We start from the raw sequence: 15,434 nt of genomic DNA on the forward strand, positions 1-15,434 counted from the left end.
TATATATTGCAGCAGGTTTAGTCAAAATCTTTATATTGTGTAATGCTGTGTAATGTGTGGGTACTGAGGACGAAATAGGTCTATATTTGTTTATTATATTATATTACTATATTTATAATATTATAATACTTAGGTCGGTGAAAAAAACTCTCCGTCTCCTATACATAATGTAGCCATATAGGTAGCTCTTATATTATGGTTTAATGTTATTTCAGACAAATGATCCAATTTTTAGTGAATCACCATAAAAATTGAATGAAGTTTCCCGCGAGGGGCTAGGTGAAATAATAAATTTTGTAGTCGAATGGTGCATATAGTATAATGTATTTTTTTAAAAACTTTCCAGTATAGATAGGTACAAAACTTATTAACATTGTATATGCGATTTGTTTTTAAATCATTATACACGTATTATACACTCATATTTAAACATAAAACTAATAAAAACAATAATAAGTATCTTCTAGTCACTATTAGATAGGTGACATTAACCTATAAAAGTATACTACTAAAATTACACGCAGGAGATATTATGGCACAGACGTTTTACTAATAGTGCAATCGTCCATTGTCCAAGTGTCCGTTACGATACGATGTCCTTTTCCTTTTTTATTACTTTTGGATTTAACCGATTTCGAGGGCATCCTGCGCCAATGGTAGTAAACTCTCCATGTCAAGAAATATATCAGTTCAATAAAACTCAAAAGCGAACCGCCAAGGAACAGACCAGCACAACCACCAAATGATACTGTGAACAGATTATAGACACGTTTTAAAAAAATGGACAGCCCAAATGATAATCAGCGCATCATCAGCATCGTAATTTGAAAAAGTAGTTGTGTACAATTGTTAAAATACATTTTAATTATCATCTCCAATTCATATTTTATATACTTTCTCAGAGTATCGGTTTTTAAATAAAATATTAAATTTAAAGTTATTTTTAGACTAATCATTTTATATTTTGTATTCAAAATTCATTTTGGTATATTATGTAAAATTATCAATAATATAAATGTAAAATATGAAAATTCTAAACATAATTGTATTCAGTTAATTTATAAATTAAAAAAAAAATGTATCTAAAATAGGTAACATGTATACTTTTCAAAATAAGCGCATGCATTAGTAATCTGTGTAAGTATTTGAATACTTTTAAAAATAACCCATATTCTACAAGACTGGCGTTTAGTAATTATAATTTTTATAATTTAGTAATACATATATTAAGTTGTAAATAGCAGTAGCTCATTGTTCTATAAATTCAAGCAGTTTTCAATTTTCATGTACCATAAAATTGTAGCCTCGAAGAGTTGTGGAATTTTTTTAAATAGATTTTCTACAAAATATTACATATAAGTAGAGCTGTGACTTAGAAATATATATATATATTGATTTTTTCACCGTTATGACTTATGAATAAATACAGTACAAATATCAGTATATACGAGTACTTCCTAGTTCTTTCAAATAAAATTATTTTGATTTTGTGAATTTATAACTTTGACCTTTATAAGTATTATCTTACCAATTATATGAAATAAAACCAGATCGATTGGGACCTAAAAGTATATCATATCAATTTCGCTATGATTCCATATATTACTCAACAAGTATTCCACTTTATAAACTTGATAAAATAACTTAAAGAATTTTTCGAGAAACCTACAAGATAAGTTGAATTCTCCAAAAGTAATATACAGAAAAAATCTTTCCACAGTTCATAGTATTTGGAATAAAATAATATATTATAAACCTATAATAATTAATGCAAAAGATTTAATACGTATTTTAGGTACCTAAACATAAATTTTAAATGCAATCATATTGTAAATTTTTCTGGACATACTGTGGCGTAAAATGTACTGCAGCACAGTCACTAATAATTAATATGATATAAAAACATTATAATTATGAATTGGTACGTACCTAACAAATCAAGCCATCCGAGGATCAAGTCCGATCTGTATAGTATGCACGCGCTCTGTTTGAAGTGTAAATCAATGAGTATAGACGACGAGGAATTTCTGAAACGGTGACGACATTAAGTTCAACAATAATTTTTATTCAACTATTATGGTTATATTGCAACGATTATAAAATATCGACTCACTCTGACGACGAAACGGTCTGTTCGGCAATGGTCAGTTCGGGTATGTACATTTGGTGGACGCAGTCCGGCATGCATTCGCATTTCAATCCGGGCTTATCTTTCGAGAAAAACGACGTTTGAACAAATGGTATATAATTGTTGAAATTTTCTGAAACAGGCTCATTATACAGGTATTATAACAATATAATGTTGAATATGATTTCATTGAGCCAGTGACATAAACTTACGGTTATTCTTGGACAGACACAGTAAATCCACCGCGTTACACGGCCGCAACGAGTCGTTATCTTACAAAAACAAAAAAAAAAATGTTTAAATTAATTAATGTGTTTTACTTTAATTCGGCAACCTATTCAACCGACAAAAATATTATATTAGTATGTGATTAGCACAACTAGGACAAAAATATTGTGACAGACACCATAGACTTACGCCATTAACAGTAGGGCAGTAGCCCTTATTACCGCTTTAAAAACACTTTGCTTACCTATAAACAATTTTAATACTCTTTGAAATATATTTTACTTTTAGAGTTAATATGTTAAGGTAGGATGTAGTAAAAAAGAATTACGGGAAAATATAAAAAAAGAAAATATCAATATCATTAAATATATATTTGAAATGTAGTACAAAATTCGATTTATTTGTTGAAATATATAGAATACCTATGTTGGTTAACGATATCTGGGTTAAACACAATAAATTATCATTAGAGGTGGTATCAAAGAGTAAGCATCGGTTCAACCGTTCTCATTTGATAATCTATAAAATATTTTATGACAACTTTGTACGTAAAATCGTTCTCAATTGTAGGTATTCGGTTTTTTGGACAAGCTGACAAGTGGCGAGGTCTTTGTGAATTTTATGTTGTCTCGATCGTTTGGACATAAAGTTATTACGTTCTTAATCTTTCGATCACCGTTTGATAGATGATAGGTGGGTAGGTTATTTTTTCCCAGCTACCTGTCGTAAAATAGTTGGGTTACAACGAGTCTTACGTTTCATGAGGCCGAACATGGCCTCTAGATAACAGCCACATTGATTAACCATGTGGAACATATAACACGCCATTCTGCAATTTCGTCTCAGGTAATAATTTGTGCCGATCCCGGTTGGACTTTCATCGCCAAAGTAACAGTTTCTCTGCTTCGGGCTTAGTCTCTTGGTCCTCTGCGTGCTGTATATCCGATCTCCCCTCACGTTTATGTTCCCAAAGTTCCCAGCCATCACAACCATGTCCGAGCCGAGCGGAGCGCCTTTGGGTTCACCCATTAATATCTGTTCGAACGCGGTAACGGTTGGATGGTTTATACCATTGATAAATAGTAAAAACATAATTAATATCTATTACAGTGGTAGTTAAGCGTTCCGTTTGGACACGCCCGACAAAACAAATTAATAATAAATATTTTTAAATTATCTTTTACAGTTTAAACGAAACATGCAAAGTGTCGACTTAGAAATTAGGGGCAGTTATCTCTCGTTATACCGACACTCAAGTGGGAGAGAAAAAAAGTTCGAGATATCGAGCTTTATTTTGATGGTAAATATTTTAAGGGGATTTCAATTGAGTTCGAGATAACCAAACATTCGAGATATTCGACATAATAAGAATCTACTGTATTGTGAATTCGTCAATATTAGATCTACCGTTTCGAGAACTTGCAAAATATTGTCTAACATGCGATCTAAGAAAAAATATTGTTTACTCTAGTAAGGGATTTCCTAAAATCAGGTTAAAAAAAATATATTCTTACGCATGCCCCTCGATACTACTTTGCATGCATTTTATGTGCGTTACCGAATTGTTGTTGTTTTTTATACACTGATCCCGAGCTGATGATATAGTAACCGAATTAATTGAATGGCTAATACACCATTTATCTCTATAAATAATAATTTTCCAAAATTTTGATTTCACATTTGGGACGATTTTATAACGTATAGTAAATTGTATTAGGCATTAGCTTTTATAAATTGAGATGACCAAGTGTGATGTAAGTATAATAAAGATAATAAATTATTGTAAAGCACATGCATAATTAGTGCAAAAAAAAAACTGTTTATAAGAAAACATTGAAGAAAAAAGGGTTGGCAAGTACGTATACCGCTCTGCTATAATGTACAACAGCCTTGAGATGGGTCACTGTAATAATTGATGTGTTAAATTTGAATTAAATAATATAGGTTTATAGGTACCTAAATTATTGTGTACTAAAAACGGTTCTGTGTGAAAACAGATCTTCTATATTTCTAGTTCTATTTTATAATATTTTTGATATTAATCTACTTTATTTTACTATTAGTAATACAGACTTACAGGAGGTTCAATTAATTCTAGCAGCAAACATTGCATTTTAAAATGTCATTGCAATGACATATGTGTAAATAATCTATAATAATATACTTTTAAAGTTGCAAGTATACCCAGAATAATATTTTTAAATTTAACTTAACAAAATAACTAAAATTGCTATTCTTTGTTAAAATATCTATAAAAAAAAAGATGTATCTAAAGGTATATATTTTAACATTTTTAGATACAATATGAATTTATCACCTACAAAAATTCGTGTTTTAAATGTTAGGTTTAAATGTTTAGCAATGACAATTGAACATTTTATACATTTTTAACTACAAAATAATTTTTCGAGATTTTGACGAATTTTCAACTTAAAATGCTTATAAAAAAACATGCTTTATTTAAAATGTTGTATTCTGTTAATTGATGTAGAATGTGATGTCAACAAGATATGTCAATTACAATAAAACGTGTTGATTTTTTTGTAGAAAATGTGGTGATAGAATATAATATTATCATTAAATGTAATATTTCACCACAAATATTATGTTTGTCAATTATTATCAATTGTGTGTTTTACTCAATTTTATTGTAAAATAGATAGGTATTGAATAATAATTTGTATTTTTATGACACGTTCGTTTTAAATTCAATTACGGGGCACTTGGGTTGAGTCCCCTCAAAAATACCATGATATACCTATTTTAACCTATGAATAATATTGTAATTCCTTGCAAAACTAAGTAAGCATAAGTTTACAGAGATGTTCGTGTATTTTATAATTTATACATATATATACACCTACAGTGATCTATACATTTATACAAATCCAACAACAATAATAATATAACCATTTACCCGAATTGATGGTTTGGCGTTTATATTAGGAGCTACTTGTTCCGGTGTCATAGTCGATATGTACATTCTATGTCAGCAATGGTTTTTTTTATCACATTTCGCATCGAAGTAATTGTGTGGAAGTAAAACGAAACAAACAAAACAGGAACACAATATTATATACTTATTATCATTATTTTGCAGTGTTTATGCGTTATTATTATTTAAAAAATTATAGGTACATATAACATGATCTAAAATTGCTGTAACGAAGCGAGTCCCGTTGTCCATAAATTTTATGTATATGATAGTATAAGCAAAATACAATAAAGAGAACGTGATACTGAAACAATCGTGTTATTAATTTGAACCTTTAACGCGACATCTGTGTGACCGTTTCAAGTAACTTATAATAATATTGTACAGTGAGTATAAGACAATATTGATTGTTAAATGCCGAAATTTGAATTTTATTTTGGGGGTTTGGGAATTATTAATCTCGGCTTCAATGAGAATTGATCAGCCCCCCCCCCCCAAGTTTAATCCCCAAAAGTGATGGACAATCTTACTTTGTGTGAATAACATTTTTTATTATAAATCTTCAAACTTATAATAATTAAGATGAGTTAAAATTACTCGAAGATAAGAATAAACTAGTTAATAAAGAAAATATTTGTTTTTTTAAATATTATTAAAATGATTACATTGACCATTGAAGTGTCATACGGCCAGTTTACCTGACGCCTGACCATTGACCCTTATTGCCCGTCGTCCGAGGTCGGTATTCCCCGGACTCAGTTTGCCAAAACGTCCCGATAAGACCTGAGTTCGTACCTACTCTCCTGCTGGGAACAATGCGTCAATGGTAAATTATATTTTTGCAATATTATGATTGTTCGAATCACGGCACTTACATTCTGCCATACTCTGAAAAATCGGAATTGAACGAATGGCAAAGACCGAATTCGGTGCGCTGCAGCTCGAATATATCGCAACAGTTAACCTGTTTGAATTTCCACCAACAACCTCCACAGCAAAACACTTCGTTACACGGCCTCATCACCTGTGTAATATGTCATGTGATAATAGTATAACAACGTCTATCCAACCTGTAATATCGTGAAATTGTACCTATAACATTTAAAATTTCCACATCTAAGTTTATACGACAACATTATTAGAGATTAAAATACATAAATACCTACATGTATTGTAATATTTAAAAAAGAGATAATAAGTCATGATATTTTTTTGTAAAATATTATCTAAGAAAAATTTACAATTATAGTAAAATATAATATTTGTATATAAATCCAGGTTAACACTATACCGCGTCGTGCAGAGATATTAATGTATTCAACTATGTAGTAGGTAGATAACAACAACGTTACCACTGTTATGTTACCTACTTATCAACATGTGTACACCACACGACACGGTGTACCTATATTATGGAGTTTGAAACAGGATTTAGAAAAAGTATAAGTCATGCGTTATTAACCTTCAATAATAGTTCGGTTAGGTTCAGATGGTTGAGCTTTGAGAGTTCCGTCACATTCCATAACTCGTCAAAATCGTCGAAATCTCCGTACGACATCACTGAGAACGTCTTCAACACTTTCCTTACGGCGGGCAACAGGTTTGGATCGATTCCCGGCACGTCTCTACACAGATATCATCATATGGACAATTTGGTGAATTACACATATTAGCAGAATCGTGAAAATATTAATAATTATATTATATATCAGAGGTTGGTCAAACTCAGAAATATGGTCTCAAATCCAACAATTTAGTCGAATCTTGAACCAAATATTTAATTTAACATCGAAACGAACCAATACAAAATATTTCGTTTATTACTGAACTGAACCCGAGCCGAGCTTTTTAATTAAATCCAGTCTTTTTAGTTTTATCTCAAACTTAAATAATACCTATTATGTATTTATACTATTCTAATTTAAATTAAATGTTAAATGTCGATAAAATAGACAAAAAATAAAATCAAAACTAAAAATTAAAATAACACCTGAAACATTTTTTGAATTTTTTTGAAGTTTCTTTAATTATATAAAAATTTCAACTTCTCAAACTTCAAAATAGATCGACCAATCTCTAATATTTATATACATAGGTACAAGATTCCGCATGCATTTCAATGCAACGTTTTACAGTGTTGTTACTCTTTTTAACGTAATATAATTAGGTTATAATAGTAATTGACATTATTTTATCCTATTCTCTTCATGCACGAGATACTTTAGGAAAAAAAATTGGTCATCTCGAACACGCTAAAAGGTCGATATTGATATGAACATGAAGACTAAAATAACAAATAAAGTAGGACCAAACTCGTAGGGCCGCCCACATGAAGAAACGTAAAGTAATAATATTTGTACGATTAAACGGCCTAACCTAACCTACGTTACGATGGTATATTTGTTGTTAGGTACATATTTTTCGGTATAGCAACGTTGCATTTAAAACCTTGACGAAATCATGTATGTATGCAATTCATACAAAATCTACAAAAAAAAAAAAAATGTTTTCGAAAAATCATTATAGGTCATTATGTGATCCTATAGATCATAGAAAAAGAAATTTTGATACCGTCAATAAACGATGGCGGCGCCGCGGAAGCAATGCGAAAGCAGATCCCGCGGCGTCGTCGGTTAGAACAGGAAAAAAAAAAAAAAAAAGCTCATAGAAAAAGGATTTTTGTTTTTTTGAAAATCGAAAACATAGTTATAACCCAACTTTTTACGAATTAGTGATATTACTGGGCTGTTAATCGAGTTACGCGTTCCCAGTCCACCCTTGAACTGTCACATATCACCACCATTGGAAACGCTATATTGGAGTAGCTTAAAAAAGTCGTTTCGACCACCGTGTCGATAGAACTCTCGTTGTACACCTTCCACGATTCCAGAATAGCGTAAGTGGCGAACAGGACGGCGCACATGACGGTTATCGTCCAAAACGCTCTGAAAATTGCGATGCATTTGAATGCAATATAATGTGCATCGTGACGATCTGACGGTTTTACGATACAATGCTATCGTTTAAAAACGCGTTCATACATAGTACCTATCTACATATATATTTCGCTTCCACTTAGTGTCTTAGTGTAATCATAGTTTCCACGAAATGGATATCCGTTTGACATTTCACGAACTACGATCATATTGTGTATGTCTATCTTATGTTTAAGAAATGGATATATTACACACATGCGTTTTATAAAGTGGAAACCCCTATTTTATACTTTGTGTAGTATTATAAATATTAATTACATTATAATTTCATACAATGGAAAATGTATTTTGTCACGGTAGGTTTTATGGTATTATAGTTGTTTGTTGTATTTCAGTAGTACTGAATAATATTATTAAAGTTCCCTATTATAATATCGTGTAGTATACCTGTATAATAGTGTACTTACAAGCGTCATCGATCATAATGGGCACTTGCAAAATTGCCCCCACATCGAGGAGGTAGTAAAAATACTATAGGAAATTGAGCTCGGAATTTTTTTTTTTCTATAGTAATTTGTACTAATAGTATCCAAGTGACCTTGAATTCATCGATATTATATTTATAAAACTGTTGTTAATTTATTGGTGGATAAGTCTCACTTATAATTGTATTTCTATTAACTCTATAATTATAATAAACAATAACCATGTATTATTTGTAATTTTTGAATTATGTCAGTAGTTAAGTATTTGATATCGGTTTTAATGGAGTTTTTAGTTAATTTTAAAATACTGATTTTGTAAAACTATAAAAATAACGTACTATTTGAACACGAAGAAGGTACGCTAAAACCAAGATCATCGCATGTCTTTTATTTTTCAATGTCGGGTTTCACGATCATGCTATCCTTTAGATTTTAGCAAAAGTTAAAAATATTACTCAAAGTATAAAATAGTAGTTTCCCATTTATGAAAAATTCGATTATTCAAGCTGATGTGATATATATGTTGATAACAACAATGGAATGTATCAATTCATTATAATGAAAGGTAATATTAATAATTTATCGTACCTATTATTTTAATATAATTATTTACTATAGGTATCTGCTATTTGGTAAGCGTGAGATTTGATTAAGGATCATTGGGTCACTCTTCTGTTATTGTATTAATACTCATTATTTTTTTTTTTTGTCCTCCTCTCGTATTATAATATACCGACTTTTCTACGGAGCTCCGGTCGCTCCGGATGATGTGGTTGAGTCCATGCAGCGAACACTGATCGCAAATGTCTTCCAAAACGTTTCTCCACACGTTCGCGGGACGTTTCACGCCGGACACGCGAGAAGATCTGTTCCGGAATCTGACGAGATCAACTCTCCTTGACATCGACATCTGTTTGGGGCCCGTCATCGAGACTATGAAATTAAATTGCACTTACCGCCGTGCACGTTTACATACGACCGTCGTCTGTAGGTCTCGTTAAAATACAATGTACAACCTAGCGAACGAACCTTTTCAAAACCATAATTATAGGTCACATGTGCTTAAAACGATTATAATAATATATAAATATTATATTGTATATCACATTATAATACTCGTACAATGTTTTATTGTTGGGTTTTCCGTTTGAACTTCCGTCACACACGTCTCGATATATGCTTATTATATGATACACACAATAATAATATTTATTTACATTTTACAGGACGTGACAACCTAAGTTTACGACGTACGATGCATAATATATACTATTATTATTTTTATTATGCACATACAATTATTGTTATGCTATACTTTTACGTCTCTTTTTCCGGTATGAGAAATAATAAAGTGTACATATTATAATAATATATACTTTGGAGATATTGTGTTTCGACTTTCGGCTTTTGATTGATGCGTTTCACAGGGCACTTTTCGAACAGATGTTATAAAAACGCAAAGTAATTGTATTTTATACTGTTATGATTTGATAATGATATATTATTTAAATATAATAATACATATGATGTGTATATAGTGTGTATTTAATGTATATTATTACTTTTACTGAAATATATGCCCTAAAGTTGCAGTCAATTTTCAATAAAAGTACATTACAAAAAAATGAATCTCAATATTGACAAATGTGCTATATTTTTTTTTATTTAGGGAAATTCAAATATAATACATTAAGACTACAAATTATTTGATTCGAAAATTGAATAATTATCTGTTGTAAATGACTTAGGAATTTACTTTAATTTTCACGTTGATAAGATAAGAAATACTTATAGCATAATCAAAATTAGTATTTTAAGTCTCTTTAAATTTAAAAATCAATATTTGTTAAATTTTTTTTATTTCTTAATAGTATAGGTGAGTACTAAGTAGATACGTTTCAAACTTGAATAGTGTGATACTCTTATCTGATGGCCAACTAACATTAAAAATTCTCAATCGTTAGAATCCATTCAAAATATTCATATATTAATATATTGATCAAGGTTCATTTCATTCAAATATTATATAAAATATGGTCATCATAATTCTTATTAATAAGGGGTTTTGGGTCTCTTTAAAATGTCCAAGGTTTAAAAATAGTAAAAATAGTTTAAATTTGATGTATTTATTGAACTTTTTAAATAATAATCTGGATTGTTCTTAAATCCTAGAAAAAATGAATCTGAAAATTGACAAACGTTCATCTAAAAAACGAATATTCCACAAACATCTAGACTCCATATCAATAATATTATGCTTTATCGATTTCAGCGGTTTGTTGAACAAATTGACTGCCATGAGTACCATAATTGATACTCACGGGATTTGTATTCTAGGCCTTTATGTTTTAATTATGTTTGTTCTACACGCTTCGAGTATCAATTTTGGTTCTCACACTGTTTGACTCTCAGGCTTTGAGGGTCAATTTTGGCACTCACTATTTTTCGCCACTTTTAGTACGTCACTGAGAACCATTTTAGATGCTCAATTTGTTTAATCGATTGGATAGAGGAGAAAATTTCACATAGACGAATGTAAACAAAGCCCAAATGTAATGTTTTTATTCAAATAAAAATGTAATTATACACATAATAAAAAAATTATACAACTCGTATTAATATTATAATAACTGAACAATATTTTGCTGAAATACAGTATACTCATTTAACTTTTTAAATTCAGATCAATGAATCAAATATAAATATTAAAACAACTTACAAAAAAATAATAAGATTTATAAAATAATTAGATTGTATGACGGCGTCATGTACAGGCAAATTAGTTACACGCCTGTGTTCCACATCAATGAGGTATTTTTTAAAAATGGTTTTTTTTTAATGATCATAATAACATAATATCATTGGCTATTAGACCATTAGCTCTAATTAACATTGTAATAACATATATTTTACATTAAAGTTAGTGCTTATATTGAGTTGTATCTCTATTTCCTCTGGGAAGTTGATGATGTTAATATTTGATTGGGAGTCTGGTTGTAAGGCTTCTCCAAGTAGTTTATATGTGGTGTTTGTTACTCGGGTTTTCGAACTTTAGGTATTCAGCTAATATGTGTTTGGCCACGAGGTGGTTTATGTGTTGTGAATGTGTATCCTATTCGGAGGCGGTTTATTTAGTTTATTATGGATCCCTCTTTCTTTTTAAAGCCAGGATTTATCCATATGTACAATGTTTTTTATTGTGTTTAATTTGGTATTATGTTTTATCCAGTGCTTATGTAATTTTAGGTTAGTAATTTATATAGTATATGGTTATGGGTTTTTATGTCAGATTAAGTTTAGGGTTAGAATGCCAGCAGATTAGGCTGCTTTGGATGCTTCTTGATCTGCTATTTTGTTGATCTTTATTCCACTGTACCCGAATATCCATAGATAATTTATGTCTATTCCTTAAATGTTTATTTATTTTTTGTTTAATGTCAATATCCTAACGAATTTTATACTATGTTTTATTGCCCGTTGTCTTAATTTGGAAGTACTAAGGATGGTTTATTGTATAGGCATAGAATATTTTCTTTGAACCATAAGACAATATTTTCATTTAGAAAATTAATTATTATCTTTGAAGCACTCTGAGAACAGTAACCGATAATCATTATTTAAAAGAAAAATAACCTAAAACTATTCTGATCGAAGGAGAATGACGATTTAAACTTAAAATACATTTAAAATAAAATATTTCGTTATGTAACTTAATTAGTAATTGCCAAACTTATGTAACTTCCCTAACAATGGATAAACCATTGTACAAGATGAAAAACAATTCTGAAGCAACGATTGTCTAACTTTTTGGTAACAAAGAAAGTAATAGTATGAAAATGTTAACGTAAATTGTTAATATTTTTATTTCCGAATGTTTAAAAAAACACCGATTGTTGTTAAATCCATTCATTCAGCTCGCTTCTCAGAATCTAAAACAAAATAATTTAGTAACACTATCTATAATGATATTTTAATAATAGTAGGTCGATCGAAGTAAACATTTTTTTTTCGTTGTATTTCAAGTAGTTAGCCCTGCTCCCCTTAATAATAGCATATGTTTTCAGCCCATGTTTATCAACTACCGGTGCATAGTAAATATTACATATTAAGTAAAAGTCCATTACTTTTCTGCAACGTGAGTCACAAAAACATATTTTAGTCTTTATACTTCACGCACATATATATAAGTACGTGTGGTGCGTATAGTTCAACCGTCTACCTAGTTTTTTTTTGCTTTTTCCTCAGACTAATATTATGGTGGTGGCGTTTTAACGGATTCACGGAATAAAATATCTAAACAATTATTTTTAATCATATCATCGCCACCGACTTCCTTTTTTATATAGTTATATACTATATATATATATAATATAGGATCTTGGTTCTTTCAGTTAATCCATTAAGAATATAATATGTGAGTGTACTTTTTATCTTTCAGTTGAATTTAAAAGGGAATGGGATTTCTTACTTATTTTTCTTTTAATCACATTTAATAATACCAAGTAATATTTTACTCAAATTATATTTAACATTCTCATTTCGCTCACGGTGAGTTTAAATTGAGGCATTCCAAGGATATATTATAATATGTGTATTATATATTATCCTTATAAATATATTTTAGTAGCATAAAATATTAACGTATAATTTAATAAATGTTAAGAAACATTAGTTATTTATTTAAAGTTAGAATAGCATTCTTTAAATGTTTAAATATTAAACTGGATTGAGTGTTTTATTTTTATTTTAAAGCTTAACATTTATAAACTAATGTTAATGTAAACATAACCATTTTGTTCGTATTTCAATGTAACACATCTCTTTCTACTTCATGCCTATAAAACAACAAAATATTACTATCATTAAAACGATCATTAATATACGATCCTTATAAGTAGGCCTGTGAATTCATAGGAAAGTGCATTTTTTTTTGGTCATCGTAAAACATAGCTTTGTGAGTACATAATTTAAATTACGTAATAACGAATCCATCTATGAAACTTTTATTTTGCATATTTTTGCATTTTTAGGTCATATTTTGCTTTTTGGTTCATTTTCTAGTATTTTTAATCAAATTCCGTCAATTTACTTGTTTGAAAACATTTTATTTTTATTGTACACGGGCTGTATATATTATGTAAAATTTATATTTTATTAAATAATATATTACACAAGTCACACGCTATATACGGGTTAGGTAAAGATAAAGATTCGATAAAATAAGGCAATTGCTAGACAACTAGATAACTTAGATAAGTTATTGTGGCATATCGTCAAATCAAATTCAATCAACATTTTTATTATTATTATTATTTTTTTTAATACTTTTTAAATACTTTTTTGTACTAATGTTTAATATCCTGTATCCAATATTAATATAAATATGAAAATTAAATTAAAAACCATTTTTAATAAATTTTATGCTATAATTTTTGGCATTTTTAATGGATTTTTTAAGATTTTTTAGTGCATTAAATTCACAGCCCTACTTAAAAGCATTTTATAGTTAATATTTATTATGTTTATTCGATAACAGTCTTAGATAAAAAATAACAAAATAAGTAAGTTTTTAATACGCTAATTTGATACACAATATACATATTACAGGATACAAATACATATACAATTATACATAATACATATTATATTATTTCGTTTTTCCCTAGCTTTGATCGGTAATTTATATTATACATAGATATGTAGAACTGTCATTTGCCTGTCAAACTAGAAATATTACGGTGGTTATATATATATTGTTCATTGTTGTACAGCGTACACGTTATAAGACGGCGAAATATTATTACATCAATATAATAGTAATGGTTTACTTTGCAAATTACATTTTTCCGTTCGCTTACAGAAAATAATACTATTGTAGGTTACACTAATGACTGCGTTGAATAATATTATTATGTATAAAATATAATACGTGATGAAATATTGATCTAAGACTTTTTGTTTGTCCTCCATTCTTCGTTTATTTTATACACTGCTGTGCTTGTGTGAGTGTTGGATAAAAACTCGCACCAAGTCAATCCTAGTAAGTTCTATGGCAGAAGAGTGCTTACGGCAGTAATGAAATCCAATTTTACCTTAAAAATTGCATCTCCGCAGGAGTTTCCTCAAGTAGAACGGAAAATCTCAAGAATTTGGAAACTTGGTATTTAAGTATAATATTAAAAAATCAAATTTTGTATAACTATGGGTTTTTAAATTGAAAAATAGAGCGCATTGGTTGGCGAAACACCCTGCAAATTGTATTTCTGAAAACTATGGCCACCCTACATATAAATAAAATATTATTTGTGAGCCAAAACGAAATTCATGAGTGAAGTAATGTACAGCAACCTATGACGTAGAGTTCGATAAAATAAGCTAACAGCCCATAATCATTAGGAATCTATTAATAACAACTTTTATTGAAATCGGTCCAGTAGTTTCTGATGCTATTAAGTTCAAAAATAGAAATTTTTTAGGTTTATAATAATAAGTAAGTACCTATAGATTATCCAAGTTAATATTATGTAAACCAAAAAAAAAAATTGTAAATTATGAAAGGTACCATATTAATATTCTAGGAAGCTTAAAAAAATAAATTGACAGAGAAGACTGTCACTTGCATTATTATACCCATTCCTTGCGTAACCAGATGCATGCGAATAAACTAAGATAAGTGTTGATGTGATGAACGTAGTAATTGAATAATTCAACTTTAATAAGTA

At 29.4% G+C, this 15,434-nt stretch overlaps 1 protein-coding gene across 1 annotated transcript; it reads right to left on the reverse strand.

The window, feature by feature from the left end:
- Window positions 1–411: 411 nt before the first annotated feature.
- On the reverse strand, window positions 412–9,690 carry LOC111036176 (pickpocket protein 19-like). Its single transcript, XM_022318102.1, has 11 exons — window positions 9,450–9,690; window positions 8,033–8,236; window positions 6,754–6,916; window positions 6,167–6,315; window positions 5,990–6,094; window positions 5,274–5,340; window positions 3,112–3,391; window positions 2,341–2,400; window positions 2,114–2,261; window positions 1,930–2,027; window positions 412–748 (listed from the first exon to the last, which is right to left on the reverse strand). The coding sequence occupies exons 1-11, from the start codon at window positions 9,638–9,640 to the stop codon at window positions 531–533; spliced, it is 1,683 nt and encodes a 560-aa protein (XP_022173794.1). The 5' UTR covers window positions 9,641–9,690; the 3' UTR covers window positions 412–530.
- Between the last annotated feature and the right edge of the window lie 5,744 nt (window positions 9,691–15,434).

This window comes from Myzus persicae, unplaced genomic scaffold, assembly GCF_001856785.1.
Source record: "Myzus persicae strain clone G006 unplaced genomic scaffold, MPER_G0061.0, whole genome shotgun sequence".
Taxonomy (NCBI): Eukaryota; Metazoa; Arthropoda; class Insecta; order Hemiptera; family Aphididae; genus Myzus; species Myzus persicae.